We start from the raw sequence: 16,790 nt of genomic DNA, 5'->3' as shown, positions 1-16,790 counted from the left end.
TGCAGCAGCAGCGAGCAGACGAAGATCGGGGTTTCCCCGCCGCCCACGCAAAGGGGAAACCCCGATCTTCGTCTGCTCGCTGCTGCTGCGCTGCCAAGCAGATCAGCTGCTGGGTGGTTGAAGGAATCTTCCCTGGGTCTTCCTCGCTGATGCCCCCGCTCGCCCGCCCGCCGCCCGCCAGCAAGAGGGGGAGAGATAGAGAAAGAGAGAGAAGGAAAGAAAGAGATGAGAGAGGGAGGAAGAGAGTGTGAGAGAGGAAGAAGCAAGAGAGAGAAAGAGAGAGAGAAAGAAAGATGAGAAAGGAAGGAAGAGAGTGACATCGGGTGGGAAAAATCGCGATATAGCGTTTTGCGAAGAACGAGATCGCGAAAATCGAGGGATCACTGTAATAGAAATGGAATAGAACAGAATAGAATTCTTTATTGGTCAAGTGTGATTGGACACACAAGGAATTTGTCTTTGGTGCATCTGCTCTCAGTGTACATAAAAGAAAAGGTACATTTGTCAAGAATCACGTGGTACAATAAATGGTTGTCATAGGAGTCAAATAAGCCAGTGCTTTTCAACCAGTGTGCCGTGGCACACTAGTGTGCCGTGAGATATGGTCAGGTGTGCCGCGAAGCTCAGAGAGAGAAAGAAAACAAGAGTCAGCAAGCAAGAGAGAAAGAAAGCAAGAGAGAAAGAACAAGAGAGAAAGAAAGAGAGAGAGAGAGAAAGGGAAGGAGGGAGGGAGAGAGAAAGCAAAAAAGGAAAGAAGAGAAAGAAAGGGATGGAGAGAGAAAAAGGGAGAGAAAGGGAGAAATAGAGCGAAAGGGAGGAAGAGAGAATTTTTTTGTCCAAACTTTTTTTAGCCCCACCCTCCAACTCAATGTGCCCCATGGTTTTGTCAATGTAAAAAAGTGCAGCGGCTCAAAAAAGGTTGAAAATCACTGAAATAAGCAATGAGGAAACAATATTAATAAAAATGTTAAGGATACAAGCAACAAGTTACAGTCATAAGTGGGGAGGAGATGGGTGATGGGAATGATAAGATTAATAGTCTTCACAACAATAGGTAGCCTCATCATTGCTAGAAGGGCTAGCAGAAAACTCAGTTGCAGCACTGATGATGTTGCAAGCTAGGGTCATGAAACGTCTGCAAGAAAAGAAGCAAGTACTGTACTGTATACCGGCCATCCGATTCGGAGGAAGGACTTTTTTTTTTTTTTTGCACGCCGCTCAGGGGGCGTTGCACCGCAGCTGCCCGAGAAGGACCCCCAATGAGCCATCTCCGTCCTACGAAGGCAGCGGCCCCTTTAAGACCTAAGCGGCTTTTTTATTTTTTATTTTATTTCCCTCCTTCCCAGGCTGGCTCGCCTCCCCCTTCGTTTCTTGCTGGTGGGGCGTGGCCACGCATCGACGATGTTGGAAGGAGCCAATCGCGGCTCGAGGCGGGAGCCGGGCCGCCGCCGCTCATAGGCTGCCGAAGGAGGGGCGGAGCCTGAGCCGGCCCATCGCGAGCCCGCCGGGAGTGACGGCGCGGCGCGGGACTGAGGGGAGGGTGAGGAGGAGGGAAATGAGGAGATCGCGCGCCGCCGCCGCCGCCGCCGCGCAGGTATGCGAGTCGCCCGTTTGTTCCCGTGTCGGCCGCTTCGTGGGAATGGGGCGGGATGCGAGGCGGTCACCGGCTCAGCCGCGCCTCGGGATGGCGGGTCGGCAGCTCCTTGTCCTGCTGCTGCCCGGAGGAAGCTGCCGAACTGAAGGAACCGCCGTATGTACGTCGGAATGGGCTGACACGTGTCTGTTTCCCTCCTCCCGGGATAGGAGTGGAAGAGAGGGATGGGCGGAGGGGGGTTAACTCAAGTAGAAGCCCTGCAAGGGGGCTTGAGGAGGGGGGAGAGGAATGCAGACGCGTGTCGCCTTCCCGTCTCGTGGGAAAGGAAGGCGGGTTGGAGGCTCCTTGTGTTCGGAGAGAGGGGCGGGGTGGGGGGTTTCATTGGGGGCCCTGCGACCCTCTTTTCAGGAATACCCCATTTGGGGCTTTTGCTTTCTTGCCTTCGGTGTTTGAGGGTCTCGTGGGAAAGGAGCTCGGGGTCAGCCCGCCTGCTGGCATATGGGAGAATATAATCTGAATTAAAAAAAAGAAATGGAATTATTTTTTAAGGAAAACAATCACCTATGAGATACAGCCAAGGCTTACTTAAGAGGAATAACAATAGCTTATAGAGCTAGAATAGAATATAATTATTTTATTGGACAAGTGTGTTTGGACAACATAAGGAATTTGTCTTTGGTGTAGATGTACATCTACAGCTCAGTGTACATAAAAGGAAATATACATTTGTCAGGTATGAAATAGAACAGTGTTTCCCAACCTTGGCAACTTGAAGATATCTGGACTTCAAGTCCCAGAATTCCCCAGCCAGCGAATGCTGGCTGGGGAATTCTGGGACTTGAAGTCCAAATATCTCCAAGTTGCCAAGGTTGGGAAACACTGGAATAGAATATTTGAATGTAGAATAGAATAGAATAGAATTCTTTATTGGTCAAGTGTGATTGGACACACAAGGAATTTGTCTTTGGTGCATCTGCTGTCAGTGTACACAAAAGAAAAGAGTCATTTGTCAAGAATCACGAGGTACAACACTTAATGATTGTCACAGGGGTCAAATAAGCAATGAGGAAACAATCAATATTAATAAAAAATCTTAAGCAACAAGTTACAGTCATACAGTGGTAAGTGGGAGGAAATGGGTGATAGGAATGATGAGAAAAAACAAGTAGTAATAGTAGTGAAGGTTTAGTAAATAGTTTGACTGTGTTGAGGGAATTATTTGTTTAGCAGAGTGATGGCTTTTGGGGGAAAAACTGTTCTTGTGTCCAGTTGTCTTGGTGTGCAGTGCTCTGTAGCTTTGTTTTGAGGGTAGGAGTTGAAACAGATTATGTCCAGGATGCGAGAGGTCAGTAAATATTTTCCCCACCCTCTTTTTGACTCGTGCAATATACCGGTCCTCAATGGAAGGCAGGCTGGCAGCAATTATTTTTTCTGCAGTTCTGACTATCAAACTTGGCAATTGTAAGACTTGTGGACTTCAATTCCATAGCTTGCTGGAGAAGAAGTCTGAAAGTTGTCAAGTTTGAAGACCTCTGCAATTTGCCTTCACTCTAATGGGGAGAATTTCCTTCCTCCCAACCTCCTTGACAAAACTATTAATATTGAATTGCTCCTTACAACAGATTTCTGCTCTTTAATTCTGTCCAGTTGGGATGGATTTACAACTCCCTCTTGGTGAGAATTGGCCAATATTAAAAGGACAAATAATCTCTGCCAGCTGTGTGGCCTATTTTTTAAAATACAAAATTAGGCTAGCAAAGAATGCTGAACTTTTAAGTAGATCCAAAACAGTCGCTTTTAGATACCTGGCTAGGGGTGTAAGCAGAATATGGTAAAATAAAATAAAAATCAAATGGGTCTCCATGAAGCTTGGTCTGCTTTGTATGGGCATTGCAGAAGTGGTTTTAATGGTGGGTCGGAATTTTAAATTCTGGCCTTTGTGTGTCATTGGCCTGGGCCTGCAAATAAATAAATGGCGAGGGGGGCGTTTGCCTGGTGCAGCAATTGTGGCCCTACTTGGACAGGGAGTCTTTGCTCATGGTCACTCATGCCCTTATCACCTCGAGGTTCTTCTACTGCAATGCTCTCTACGTGGGGCTACCTTTGAAGAGTGTTCGGAAACTTCAACTCGTCCAAAATTTATTTATTTATTTATTTATCTATTAGATTTGTATGCCGCCCCTCTCTGTAGACTCGGGGCGGCTAACAACAGTAAAAAGACAATATGTACAAATCTAACATTAAAAATAATGTAAAAAACCCCAATTTAAGAAACCAATCATACATACAGACATACCATGCATAAATTTTATAAGCCTAGGGGAAAAGGAATATCTCAATTCCCCCATTCCTGACGACAGAGGTGGGTTTTAAGGAGCTTACGAAAGGCAAGGAGGGTGGGAGCAACTCTGATATCTGGGGGGAGTTGGTTCCAGAGGGTCGGGGCTGCCACAGAGAAGGCTCTTCCCCTGGGTCCCGCTAATGACATTGTTTAGTCGACAGCAGCCGCGCGAGCAATGTTGGGCCTTCCAAGAAATGCCCACATCTCACCATCACTCCGCGAACTGCATTGGCTACCAATCTGTTTCCGGACACAATTCAAAGTGTTGGTTATGACCTATAAAGCCCTACAGGGCATAGGACCAGACTATCTCCGAGACCGCCTTCTGCCGCACGAATCCCACGACCGGTCAGGTCGCACAGAGTTGGCCTCCTTGGGGTCCCGTCGACCAAACAATGTCGGCTGGCAGGACCTAGGGGAAGAGCCTTCTCTGTGGGGGGCCCGGCCCTCTAGAATCAGCTCCCCCCAGAGATTCACACTGCCCCCATTCTCCTTGACTTCCGAAAGAGTTTAAAAACTCATATTTGCCACCAGGCCTGGGGCTTTTAGTAGATCTTTTCCCTGATCAATGAATGTTTTCAGTATGATTGTTGAATGATTGATAGGTTTTCTTTTAATTGAATTTACTGGCCATTTTAATATATTATTAATTAGATTCATATTATTGTTCTGTTTTTGTACATACTGTGAGCCGCCCCGAGTCCTCGGAGAGGGGCAGCATGCAAATCCAGTAGAGTAAAATAATTAAATAAATAAAAGTGGACAATAGGACATGATAAGACAGGGACGGTAGGCACATCGTTGGCAACTTAGCCCATCAACCCCAAACTGGGTCATCTCTTTGCAAGAGTCACTCTGTGTCCAGCCCAGCCTGGTGGGTCAGCGGTCCCTCCCTCAGCAGAATTAGGACACCCAAAACCTGACCAGGACACTTCCTTCCCCCCTCCCTTGTTCGTGTTGATAATTGCAGACAAAGCAGGGATTGTGAAAAGAGAAAGGGCAAGGAAAGGGCTGGGGCTGATTCCGTAGCTTGCCCTCTCTCCCTCGGCCAACCCAGGGACAGGATGAGGTTTTAAGGGCCAACTATGACACTGGCGGAACGGAGAAACCTTTGAAGACCCTCCTGCAGCACTCTGCCGGCCAAAATGGGGCACAGGCAAGGGCACGTGTCCCGTTTTGGCCAGCAAAGTACTGCAAGAGGCTGCACAGGCTGAAAACGGGCTACAGTGTTGAAAAGTGTTCGGAAACTTCAGATCTGTCATGAGCTTCCCTAAATACGCCCATGTCACACCAATACTCCGCAGTCTGCATTGGTTGCCGATCAGTTTCCGGTCACAATTCAAAGTGTTGGTTATGACCTATAAAGCCCTTCATGGCACCGGACCAGAATATCTCCGGGACCGCCTTCTGCCGCACGAATCCCAGTGACCAGTTAGGTCCCACAGAGTTGGCCTTCTCCGGGTCCCGTCAACTAAACAATGTCGTTTGGTGGGACCCAGGGGAAGAGCCTTCTCTGTGGCGGCCCCGACCCTTTGGAACCAACTCCCCCCAGATATCAGAGTTGCCCCCACCCTCCTTGCCTTTCGTAAGCTCCTTAAAACCCACCTCTGTTGTCAGGCATGGGGGAATTGAGACTTTCCCTCCCCCTAGGCTTATAAAATTTATGCATGGTATGTTAGTATGTATAATTGGTTTCTAAATTAAATATTAGATTTGTTTACATTGTATTATTGCTGTGAGCTGCCCCGAGTCTGTGGAGAGGGGCGGCATACAAATCTGATAGATAGATAGATAGATAGATAGATAGATAGATAGATAGATAGATAGATAGATAGATAGATAGATAGATAGATAGATAGATAGATACATACATACATACATACATACATACATACATACATACATACATACATACATACATACATACATACAGGGTGCTGCAGGAGTTTTCCATCCTGTCTCTCCCCCTTCGGTCGTCCGGCAGAGAACTGTAATGCTGATCTGGCCATTTTGGAAATCCAGTTTGACACCCGTCCTTTACTCCAGTGTTTCCCAACTTTGGCCACTTGAAGATATCTGGACTTCAACTCCCAGAATTCCCCAGCCAGCGTTTGCTGGCTGGGGAATTCTGGGAGTTGAAGTCCAAATATCTTCAAGTGGCCAAGGTTGGGAAACACTGCTTTACTCCCCCCTCTTGAATGGAGATATCAGCCCAAATCTCCCTCCCTTTAAGCCATAAACCATTATGGCTTTTAATAAATCACCAATAGAAAAATATTCCATACATGGGTAGGAAGAATTTTTTTAGGGAGGGGGCACGGCTGAAAGAGACCGGCTTGATCTGGGCGGGGAGGGAGGGTTGCGAAAGAGAAAGGAACAGATTATATCGAGATTATGCTTCTGGTTTATGTTTTTTAATCAGGCTTTCCCCTCTGGTGCCCCAGAAATGTGTTTTTTTAACTCTTCCAAACCAGGTTGAGAATACAGTATTTCTCAGTCTTAGGCCTTCTCATGTAAGTAGATTTCAAAACCCAGAATTCCCCAGCCAGCCGTGATTCTGGGAATTGAAGTCCGCATGGCTTAAAGTGGCCAAACATGAAACATAGAAGTCTGACGGCAGAAAAAGACCTCATGATCCATCTACTCTGCCCTTATACTATTTCCTGTATTTTATCTTAGGATGGATCTATGTTTATCCCAGGCATGTTTCAATTCAGTTCCTGTGGATTTACCAACCATGTCTGCTGGAAGTTTGTTCCAAGGATCTACTACTCTTTCAGTAAAATAATATTTTCTCATGTTGCCTTTGATCTTTTCCCCAACTAACTTCAGATTGTGTCCCCTTGTTCTTGTGTTCACTTTCCTATTAAAAACACTTCCCTCCTGGACCTTATTTAACCCTTTAACATATTTAAATGTTTCGATCATGTCCCCCCTTTTCCTTCGGTCCTCCAGACTATACAGATTGAGTCCATTAAGTCTTTCCTGATACGTTTTATGCTTAAAACCTTCCACCATTCTTGCAGCCCGTCTTTGGACCCGTTCAATTTTGTCAATATCTTTTTGTAGGTGAGGTCTCCAGAACTGAACACAGTATTCCAAATGTGGTCTCGCCAGCGCTCTATACAGCGGGATCACAATCTCCCTCTTCCTGCTTGTTATACCTCTAGCTATGCAGCCAAGCATCCTACTTGCTTTCCCTACCGCCTGACTGCACTGTTCACCCACTTTGAGACTGTCAGAAATCACTACCCCTAAATCCTTCTCTTCTGAAGTTTTTGCTAACACAAATGAGACTCATTTGCCTTCGTAACTTTGAAATGTGCTGGCGAGGAGGGTTGAACAATCCAGCTTTGTCCTTCGTTATGAAAAGGAACGAGGTCGACAACACTGGAAGTTTTTAAGAAGATGTTAGATAACCATTTGCCGGAAGTAGAGTAGGGTTTCCTGCCTGAGCAGGGGGTTGGACTAGAAGACCTCCAAAGTCCCTTCCAACTCATGTTGTTATCAACCATTCAACACAGCAAACGAGATCACTATGCTGGATTTCGTATTTCATCACCAATTGGGAACTTTCCAAGCACCTGGGACCAGTGTTCCCTCTAATTTTTGGGGGGGGGGCGGGGGCGGGGGCGGAAAAGTATAGTGTCTGAGCGGCAGTCCCTTCGGGACTGGGCGGCACAGAAATAATAAATAAACAAACAAACAAACAAACAAACAAATAAATAACCCACCCTGTTTTGCCTCAGAGAATTTCAAAATAAAATACTGTCCTGTGTGTCTATAACAGTGAGCTTATAATAGGGCAACTCTATCAATATCAAAATGCCACTTAAATAGTTGAGCTAGTTTCAAAGTAGATTTTGATTTTCTTTCTCTCTTCCTTACTCCCATTCTTTGTCTTTCTCTTTTCCTCCCTCTCTTTTTTCTATCAGTTTCTCTCTCGCCCTCTCTTCCTCTCTCTCTCCTTCCCTCTCACTCTTTCCCTCTCGGCTTCTGGGCAGGTTTGGAAAACTCTGAGTTGATGATGATTTTTAAGTGAGCGATTGCTCACTGCTCAGCTTAGAGGGAACTATGCCTGGGACTGCGTGACGTAGCAGTGAATTATGTGACATAGCAATGATCCAGGAAAGCGGCCTTTTGCAGTTGACAGATGTGGATTTTGTCAATTCCGCCTAGGTTGCCAGCAACCACTGGGACCACTTTCACTGGCTTATGCCAGAGTTGTTGCAGTTCGATTTTGAGATCTTCGTATTTTACAAATTTCTCTAGCTGCTTCTCCTCAATTCTGTTGTCTCCTGGGATTGCGATATAGATGATCCATACTTTCTTTTTCTCCACAATCATGTCTGATGTTGCAGTTGTTATTGTTGTTATTATTACTGTTGTTGTTATTGTTTTGCATTGTTGTTATTATTTTATTCACAAAAAACAGTAATGCACAGCAAATGAGATTGATATGCTGGATTTCCTGCTACCGCATAAGGTCCCACAGAGTTGGCCTTCTCCGGGTCCCATCGACTAAACAATGTCGTTTGGCGGGCCCCAGGGGAAGAGCCTTCTCTGTGGCGGCCCCGGCCCTCTGGAATCGACTCCCCCGGAGATTAGAACTGCCCCCACCCTCCTTGTCTTTCGTAAATTACTCAAGACCCATCTATACCGTCAGGCATGGGGGAGTTGAGACACCTTTCCCCCAGGCTTTTTTATATTTATGTTTGGATATGTATGTGTTGTTTGCTTTTTAAATATCATAGGGTTTTTATGTGGTTTTTAATATTAGATTTGTTTTCGCTGGAATATTGTTTTTATTGTTGTTGTGAGACGCCCCCGAGTCTTCGGAGAGGGGCGGTATACAAATCTAATAAATTGAATTGAATGATTGAATTGAATTTCATATAGCAATATCACAAGTCAAACCCTTCTGTGTGGTGTATTTTTGTATGATGCGCGCAGATCCAAGTACGGTGGCCTTTTGCAACTGACAGACCGTGGTTTTGTCAATGTTTATCATTTTCAAATGCTGGCTGAGGTCTTTTGGAACAGCACCCAATATGTCGATTACTACTGGGACTAACCTTGGCCACTTTAAGACCTGTGGACTCCGACTCCCAGAATTCCTTTGCTTTGCTGGCTGAGGAATTCTGGGAGTTGTAGTCCATAGGTCTTAACGTGGCCACGGTTGGAGGCACCTGGTTTAGCATATGATATAGCAAAACAGCAAAACAGAACTCTGGTCCACAGCCACCCTTTTGAGCTCACCGTGTTCCTGTGTGTTGGTAAAGTCCATTTTATATGACTCCTGTCCATCCCCAACATTGGGACTCCTGCTTAAAATCCCGGCTACCCTTGAAATGGGTTGGGATAACCTGGTGAAATTTCCAGGTGGAGGTCAAAGCCGTTGGGAGCTATCTATCAATCTATCTATCTATCTATCTATCTATCTATCTATCTATCTATCTATCTATCTATCTATCTATCTATCATCTATCTATCTGTTTATCTATCTATCTATCCTATCTATCTATCTATCTATCTATCTATCATCTATCTATCATCTATCTATCTGTTTATTGGATTTGTATGCTGCCCCTCTCCGCAGACTCGGGGCGGCTAACAACAATAATAAAACAGCATATAATAATAATCCAATACTAAAAAGAGTTAAAAACCCATTACTGTATTATAAAAACCAAACATACATACAGACATACCATGCATAAAATTGTAAAGGCCTAGGGGGAAAGAGTATCTCAATTCCCCCATGCCTGGCGGCAGAGGTGGGTTTTAAGCAGCTTACGAAAGGCAAGGAGGGTGGGGGCAGTTCTAATCTCTGGGGGGAGTTGGTTCGAGAGGGCCGGGGCCGCCACAGAGAAGGCTCTTCCCCTGGGTCCTGCCAAGCGACATTGTTTAGTTGACGGGACCCGGAGAAGACCCACTCTGTGGGACCTAACTGGTCGCTGGGATTCGTGCAGCAGAAGGCGGTCCCTGAGATAATCTGGTCCTGGTGAAATTTCCAGGCGGAAGTCAAAGCCGTTGGGAGCCTTTTGCTGGGCACTGCTGCTTAAAAGGCAACGAATGTGAGCATTGCCCTTGTGGATCTCCTTGGGCCAAAAATCTTGTGTCAGGATCCGTCCTCATTGCTGGCTGACTGCCTAGGAAAGGAGCAATGGGCCTTTTGTGGCCGGGGAGCTTACTTCTTAGCAATCAGCTGTGAATGGCCCTTTGTTTAACTGCTTCTAAAAATACAAGGCGCTAAGGACTTGCCCCAGGTACCTTGAATAGCCTTGAAGAGCTGAGCAGCAAGACTTTAAGACCCCCGCCTGCTCCCCACCTAGTTTCAAAGCTGAAGAATGAGGCAAAGCCCCCTTCGATGCTAAGTTAATTTCCAGAAGCTTAACACTCCTATTGTTTCTTACCTGGCCTCTCTCCTGGTGGGGGCAAAAGAGGGGGAATTGAACCCCCTTTTACACCCTCTGTTTCAACAACACAATACAGTGTTCCCTCGATTTTCGCGGGTTCGAACGTCGCGAATAGTCTATACCACGGCTTTTCAAAAATATTAATTAAAAAACACTTTGCGGGGTTTTTTCCCTATACCACGGTTTTTCCTGCCCGATGACGTCATGTGTCATCGCCAAACTTTTGTCTGCCTTTAATAAAAAAATTTTTTAAATAAACTTTAATAAATAAATATGGTGAGTAATAATCTAAATGGTTTCTAAGGGAACGGAAATTGCAATTTAGGGGTTTAAAGTGTTAAGGGAAGGCTTGTGATACTGTTCATAGCCAAAAATAGTGTATTTACTTCCACATCTCTACTTCGCGGAAATTCGACTTTCGCGGGCGGTCTCGGAACCTCTACCTACAAACGCCTCTACTTACAAACTTTTCCTTTTTTCAGGGTGTTCAAGATCTTTTTGCTTCTTCTCAAGAACTATTTTCCACTTACAAACCCGAGGTTTTGAAACTGTAAATGGAAAAGGCAGGGAGAAACCTCCATAGGGCCTCGCTAGGAATCTCCTGGGAGGAAACAGGGCTGGAAAAGGCGGGGAGAAGCCTCTGTGGGGCCTCTCTAGGAATGTCCTGGGAGGAAACAGGGCCTCCACCCTCCCTGTGGTTTCCCCAATCGCACACATTATTTGCTTTTACATTGATTCCTATGGGGAAAAATAGCTGCTTCTTATAAACTTTTCTACCTAAGAACCTGGTCACAGAACGAATTAAGTTCGTAAGTTAGAGGTACCACTGTATTGAGAAGCTCCACAAAACTGCTGTGCCATCTCTGCTGTTGGGTATAACTTTTTTTAAAAAAAATTCCTCCAAATAAAAACCCCATACATAAATGAGAATACATATAAAATACAGTATGTGTCTCAGGATGATGTAGGATCCAATCTGGTTTGGTCACTAGGACCAAAGGTTTTGTTTTCTGACCTTTTGGACTCATGGTTGGAGCCCCATCCTCTTTTAGCTTCTCTCCGGAAACCGTACGGACTAAAAAATCTTAGATTTAACATTTGTGAAACAAGGACCTAGTTTATCAAGCAGATTCTTGGCTGCCTCTTCTAACACAACTTTTGAAATATTTTGGTGGTTAGGAAATTGACTGAGAATAATGGGAGACAGGCGCATTTTGCCCATCGCGTCTCTCTTTCGACATAGCTGCTGACCATTTTTTTCAACAGGAGATGCTCAGTGGGTATTTGCTAGGGCTGTGCAAAATGTCTTCAGTTCAAACAAGTTTGGTTTTAGAACAGAACGTTCTTATCCCCACCGAAAGAGTTCCAGACCAATGCCATCCATTCAGGAAGAGTTTTGAGCTCAAAACAGCTCTGTTTTTGAAAGTGACATTTTGAGCTTGGAACGATTCCAAAATATTTGGGACGGAGCGATGATATGGCTCGTTTTGAATTCCTAACACTTCGGAGGTTGCTGGTGGCTTTGTTCTGGTGCAAAGGGTGGGATGTTGTAATATTGCAGAGCCGTATGAAAGTCGCACATGTGTCGAGCATCGTTTTGGGAGGTGATGTTTTATTACTTGTCATGGCTCTGGGGTCCCTCTAGTCCTCCTCCCCTCAATAACCTGCACAGTACAGTGGTACCTCTACATACGAACTTAATTCGTTCCGTGGCCAGGTTCTTCAATAGAAAAGCTTGTAAGAAAAAGCACTTTCCCCCATAGGAATCAGTGTAAAAGCAAATAATGTGTGCAATTGGGGAAACCACAGGGAGGATGGAGGCCCTGTTTCCTCCCAGGAGATTCCTAGAGAGGCCCCACAGAGACTTCTCCCCGCCTTTTCCGGCCCTATTTCCTCCCAGGAGATTCCTAGAGAGGCCTCACGGAGGCTTCTCCCACCTTTTCCGGCCCTATTTCCTCCCAGGGGATTCCTAGAGAGGCCCCACAGAGGCTTCTCCCCACCTTTTCCAGCCCTGTTTCTTCCCAGGAGATTCCTAGAGAGGCCCTATGGAGGCTTCTCCCTGCCTTTTCCAGTTACAGTTTCGGAGGCTCGGGTTTGTAAGTGGAAAATGGTTCTTGAGAAGAAGCAAAAAAATCTTGAACACCCGGTTCTTATCTAGAAAAGTTTGTAAGTAGAGGCGTTTGTAGGTAGAGGTACCACTGTACTATAATTAGATTCTGTGTCCAAACCCAGAATTACAATGCATCTCATGACCAGAAACATTAACTAAACAATGTCGTTTGGTGGGACCCAGGGGAAGAGCCTTCTCTGTGGCGGCCCCGACCCTTTGGAATCAACTCTCCCCAGATATCAGAGTTGCCCCCACCCTCCTAGCCTTTCGTAAGCTCCTTAAAACCCACCTCTGTCGTCAGGCATGGGGGAATTGACATGTTCCTTCCCCCTAGGCTTATAAAATTTATGTATGGTATGCTAGTGTGTATGATTGGTTTTAACTTGTGGTGTTTTAAAATTAATTTAAATATTGGATTTGTTTACATTGTATGGCGATTGCTGTGAGCCGCCCCGAGTCTGCGGAGAGGGGCGGCATACAAATCTGATTAATAAATAATAAATAAATAAATAAATAATTTCAGGTGGGTGAATTCAGAACATTGAATATCCCTCTCTCTCTTTTTTAAAAAAAAACATTAAATTAATTTTTAATAATAACAACAGGTACACACTGCACAGAAGACAGGGCACCGTGATGCGTGCTCCCACCACCCAAACATCCTTCATTCAGACCCTCTCCAACTTTGTTCCCTGTTGTCTGTGTGTAACGAGGGCACAGTCCTGTGTTTTTTAGACCTTCTCGGTGGACCAAGTGTGTGTGTGTGTTGTTCTTAAGCTTCAAATTTCCTCTTACGGAAAGATTCCGCCCATCTGTGAGCAGCTTAAGGAGAGATCACCTTGGTGCCGTGTAAGATTGAAGCCCGACTTGCTAAGAATGCCTCATTTGTCAGTTGCCAGCTTCCTGATTCCCACCTTGTCGAACTCGGCTTCTTGCCGCGGTTGAGCCGTTGAGTCCGGCGAGGGATGGCGGCACAACGTACCTCGATGCGGGGCTGGTAAGGAACAGCACGTGGAAGGGGGCAACCTCCTAAGCTCCCGTGTCTTTCCAAAATTCCTGAGGGCGGTAGGGATGAAGAGTCGGAAATCATTTCTAGTTGCAAAATGTCTTGAGTTTGCAAGGATGGCGTGAACGAGCGAATCCGGGCAGACAGCGGCAGGAGACGGACAGAAGAACACGGGGGAAGCAAAGCTGACTTTGGCTAGAATTTTTGCAGCCTGCAAGACTAGGCCAAAGTGAGATAATTTAATGGGAGGTTCATTGATTTCTGAAGAACCCAGCCAGGTGTTCTCAGTAAATTATGCGGGCTGGTCATTGTGTTAAGTGGAAAGCATTGGATTTTATTGTACACGAATGAAGCAATTGACTTTGTTTAACTTGGGATTATAGGCGAAGCATTTTGTGCGAACCACAAGGTTTGAGCGGCACTTGTAAAGTTGTGTTCAGAGGAACCGACAACGTTTGCTGAAGTTGTGCTTAGGTATTTATGGGAATAGATGCTGGTTAACTCCCTGATCTAGCAAGGGATTCAGGCGTATACTTTTAGAATTCTCTCTTTATTCTTTATTGGCCAAGTGTGATTGGACACACAAGGAATATTAAACATTAAAAAAAGATACATTCGTCGGAGAATCATGAAGTTCAACACTTCATGATTGTCATAAGGGTCAAATAAGCAATAAGCAAACAATCCATATTAATAAAAATCTGAAGGATACAAGCAACAAGTTACGGTCATAAGTGGGAGGAAATGGGTGGTAGGAATGATAAGGAAAAAACTAGTAGTAATAATAGTGCAGACTTTGTAAATAGTTTGACCGTGTTTGTTTAGCAGAGTGATGGCGTTTGGGGAAAAAACTCTTCTTGTGTCTAGTTGTCTTGGTGTGCAGTGTTCTGTAGCTTTGTTTGAGGGTAGGAGTTATTGAGAGAATTATTTGGGGGGAATTATTTTAAGCATATCTTCATCCTTGATGTAATGTTGCTTGTTTGGGGGCACCGGTTTGAATAAAAGGCAATTGACTGGTGCAGCAGGCTAGGCCACTGTGGCAGTTGTGCCTGTCTAAGGGGCTGGGTTTCCCCCCCCCCCCTTTCCGCTATAATTTAAATCATTCTTTCTGGTGTAGACAAAGCAAGGCTATAACAAAAATTATACAAATATAATTATTATTTTTATTGCTCTCTGATCCGACCTTTGCTGGGTTAGCTGTTCCCTCTCTTTAGCTGCTCTTGAGAAATGCCAGCTGAAATCTCAGACAAATCTTATTTTTTCGTGATGGAAACCGAAAATCCACTTAAATCTGAGCAAAACTTCTGTTTCCCCACAGCTCCTGGCGGGGGGCACTGAAGTTTAACTGGGGTAGTCTTAACCCCTGTTTCCCAACATGAATGGTGGTGAATGTTTTTTAAAATTATATTAGAGTTTTAAAGTCTTTTTTAGCTATATTAATTGGATTTTTAGATGTATTGTTATGTTGTTTTGATATGTTGTGAGCCGCCCCGAGTCCTCGGAGAGGGGCAGCATACAAATCCAATAAATAAATCAATAAATTTCATTTTTAATGGGGCAGTTGGAACCTTGTTTAAGCCTAGTTAATGGCCTTTTAGGCTTCCTCTGCTTGAGTGGTTCACTTTTTGAATAATAAGAATTACAGTGGAACCCCGACATAAGAGCTGCTCTACTTAAGAGCAACTCGAGATAAGAGCTGGGAGGGGAGAGATATTTTTGTTCTACTTACAAGCCCCAAATTCGAGATACAAGCGCCAAGGAGCTGTCTCCTGAAGCCAAACGCTAACTTCCGCGTTCGGCTTCAGGAGACAGCTGCGAAGCGGCGCGCGTGTTTTAAAAGGTTGCAGCCGGCCTGGGGGGCTCGGGGGGGTGCTTGCAGCTTTCTTTCTTGCTCTTTTTCTTTCTCTCTTTTACCTTCCCTTCCTCTATTTCTTCTTTTCTTTCTCCTTCCCACCTTCTTCCCTCCCTCCCTCCCTCCCTTCACTCATTCCTCTCTTACTCTCCCCTTTCATAAGTTTCCTTGCTTCCTTCCTCTGTTCCTGTCCCTTCCCCCTTTTTCTTTCTTTCTTTCTTGCTTTCTTTCTTGCTCTTTTTCTTTCTCTCTTTTACCTTCCCTTCCTCTATTTCTTCTTTTCTTTCTCCTTCCCACCTTCTTCCCTCCCTCCCTTCACTCATTCCTCTCTTACTCTCCCCTTTCATAAGTTTCCTTGCTTCCTTCCTCTGTTCCTGTCCCTTCCCTCTTTCCTTCCTTCCTTCCCACCCTCCGTCCATTCATTCACCCATTCCTCTCTTGATCGCTTAAAGCCGGGCCCTGGTGCAAAAAGGGTTGGGGACCTCTGTCCTACAGGATTGGGTGGCAGAGAAGTTGGACATATGTAAATTTAAAAGTTTAAGAAAGTTTACAAGTTAAGTGAAAGAAACTTCATTATTCATTTATATGTACATGTACATTTCTTCATTAAAAACATGTCTTTCTGCATAATTTAGACTAACTTTGTGAGTTTTTTGAGGGCTGGAACCAATTAAAATTATTTACATTAATTCCTATGGGGAAAAGTCGTTCGAGATAAGAGCTGCTCGACTTAAGAGCCCAGGTCCGGAACGAATTAAACTCGTATCTCGAGGTACCACTGTATATTGGTGAGACCCCATTTGGAATACTGTGTTCAGTTCTGGAGACCTCGCCTACAAAAAGATATTGATAAAATTGAACGGGTCCAAAAATGGGCTACAAGAATGGTGGACGGTCTTAAGCATAAAACATATCAGGAAAGACTTAATGAACTCAATCTGTATAGTCTGGACTGGAGGACAGAAGGAAAAGGGGGGGACATGATCGAAACATTTAAATATGTCAAAGGGTTAAATAAGGTTCAGGAGGGAAGTGTTTTTAATAGGAAAGTGAACACAAGAACAAGGGGGCACAATCTGAGGTCAGTTGGGAGAAAGATCAGAAGCAACGTGAGAAAATATTATTTGACTGAAGGAGTCATAGATGCTTGGAACAAACTTCCAGCAGACGTGGTTGGTAAATCCACAGTAATTGAATTTAAACATGCCTGGGATAAACATCCATAAATATCCATTCTAAGATAAAATACAGGAAATAGTATAAGGGCAGACTAGATGGACCATGAGGTCTTTTTCTGCTGTCAATCTTCTATGTTTTTATGTTTCTATATGTCATGGGGAGAGGGAGACCTCAGGATTTGAATGGTGGAAGGTCTTAAGCATAAGGTCCAAAAATGGTGGAATCTTCTATGTTTCTATGGAAGATCTTAAGCATTATCAGGAAAGACTTAATGAACTCAATCTGTATA

General features: G+C 44.8%; 1 protein-coding gene across 6 annotated transcripts in view; it reads left to right on the top strand.

Moving 5' to 3' along the window:
• The first annotated feature begins 1,506 nt into the window (after positions 1-1,506).
• The window catches only part of GRAMD2A (GRAM domain containing 2A), a 49,168-nt gene continuing 33,884 nt past the window's right edge, over positions 1,507-16,790 (top strand). The window contains exon 1 of one of the 6 annotated variants that reach the window (XM_070762058.1): positions 1,507-1,594. Coding sequence is in view for 2 of the 6 variants with exons in the window: in XM_070762057.1 (XP_070618158.1) it covers positions 1,650-1,750 (101 nt within the window). In the remaining 4 variants the exon portion in view is untranslated. The other 5 variants (XM_070762059.1, XM_070762060.1, XM_070762057.1 and 2 more) reach the window with 5 other exon arrangements.

This window comes from Erythrolamprus reginae, chromosome 10 (genome assembly GCF_031021105.1).
Source record: "Erythrolamprus reginae isolate rEryReg1 chromosome 10, rEryReg1.hap1, whole genome shotgun sequence".
In the NCBI taxonomy this organism is placed as follows: domain Eukaryota; kingdom Metazoa; phylum Chordata; class Lepidosauria; order Squamata; family Dipsadidae; genus Erythrolamprus; species Erythrolamprus reginae.
Note: the sequence above shows the minus strand (reverse complement) of the source record. Positions and strands in the feature narration are given on the sequence as shown.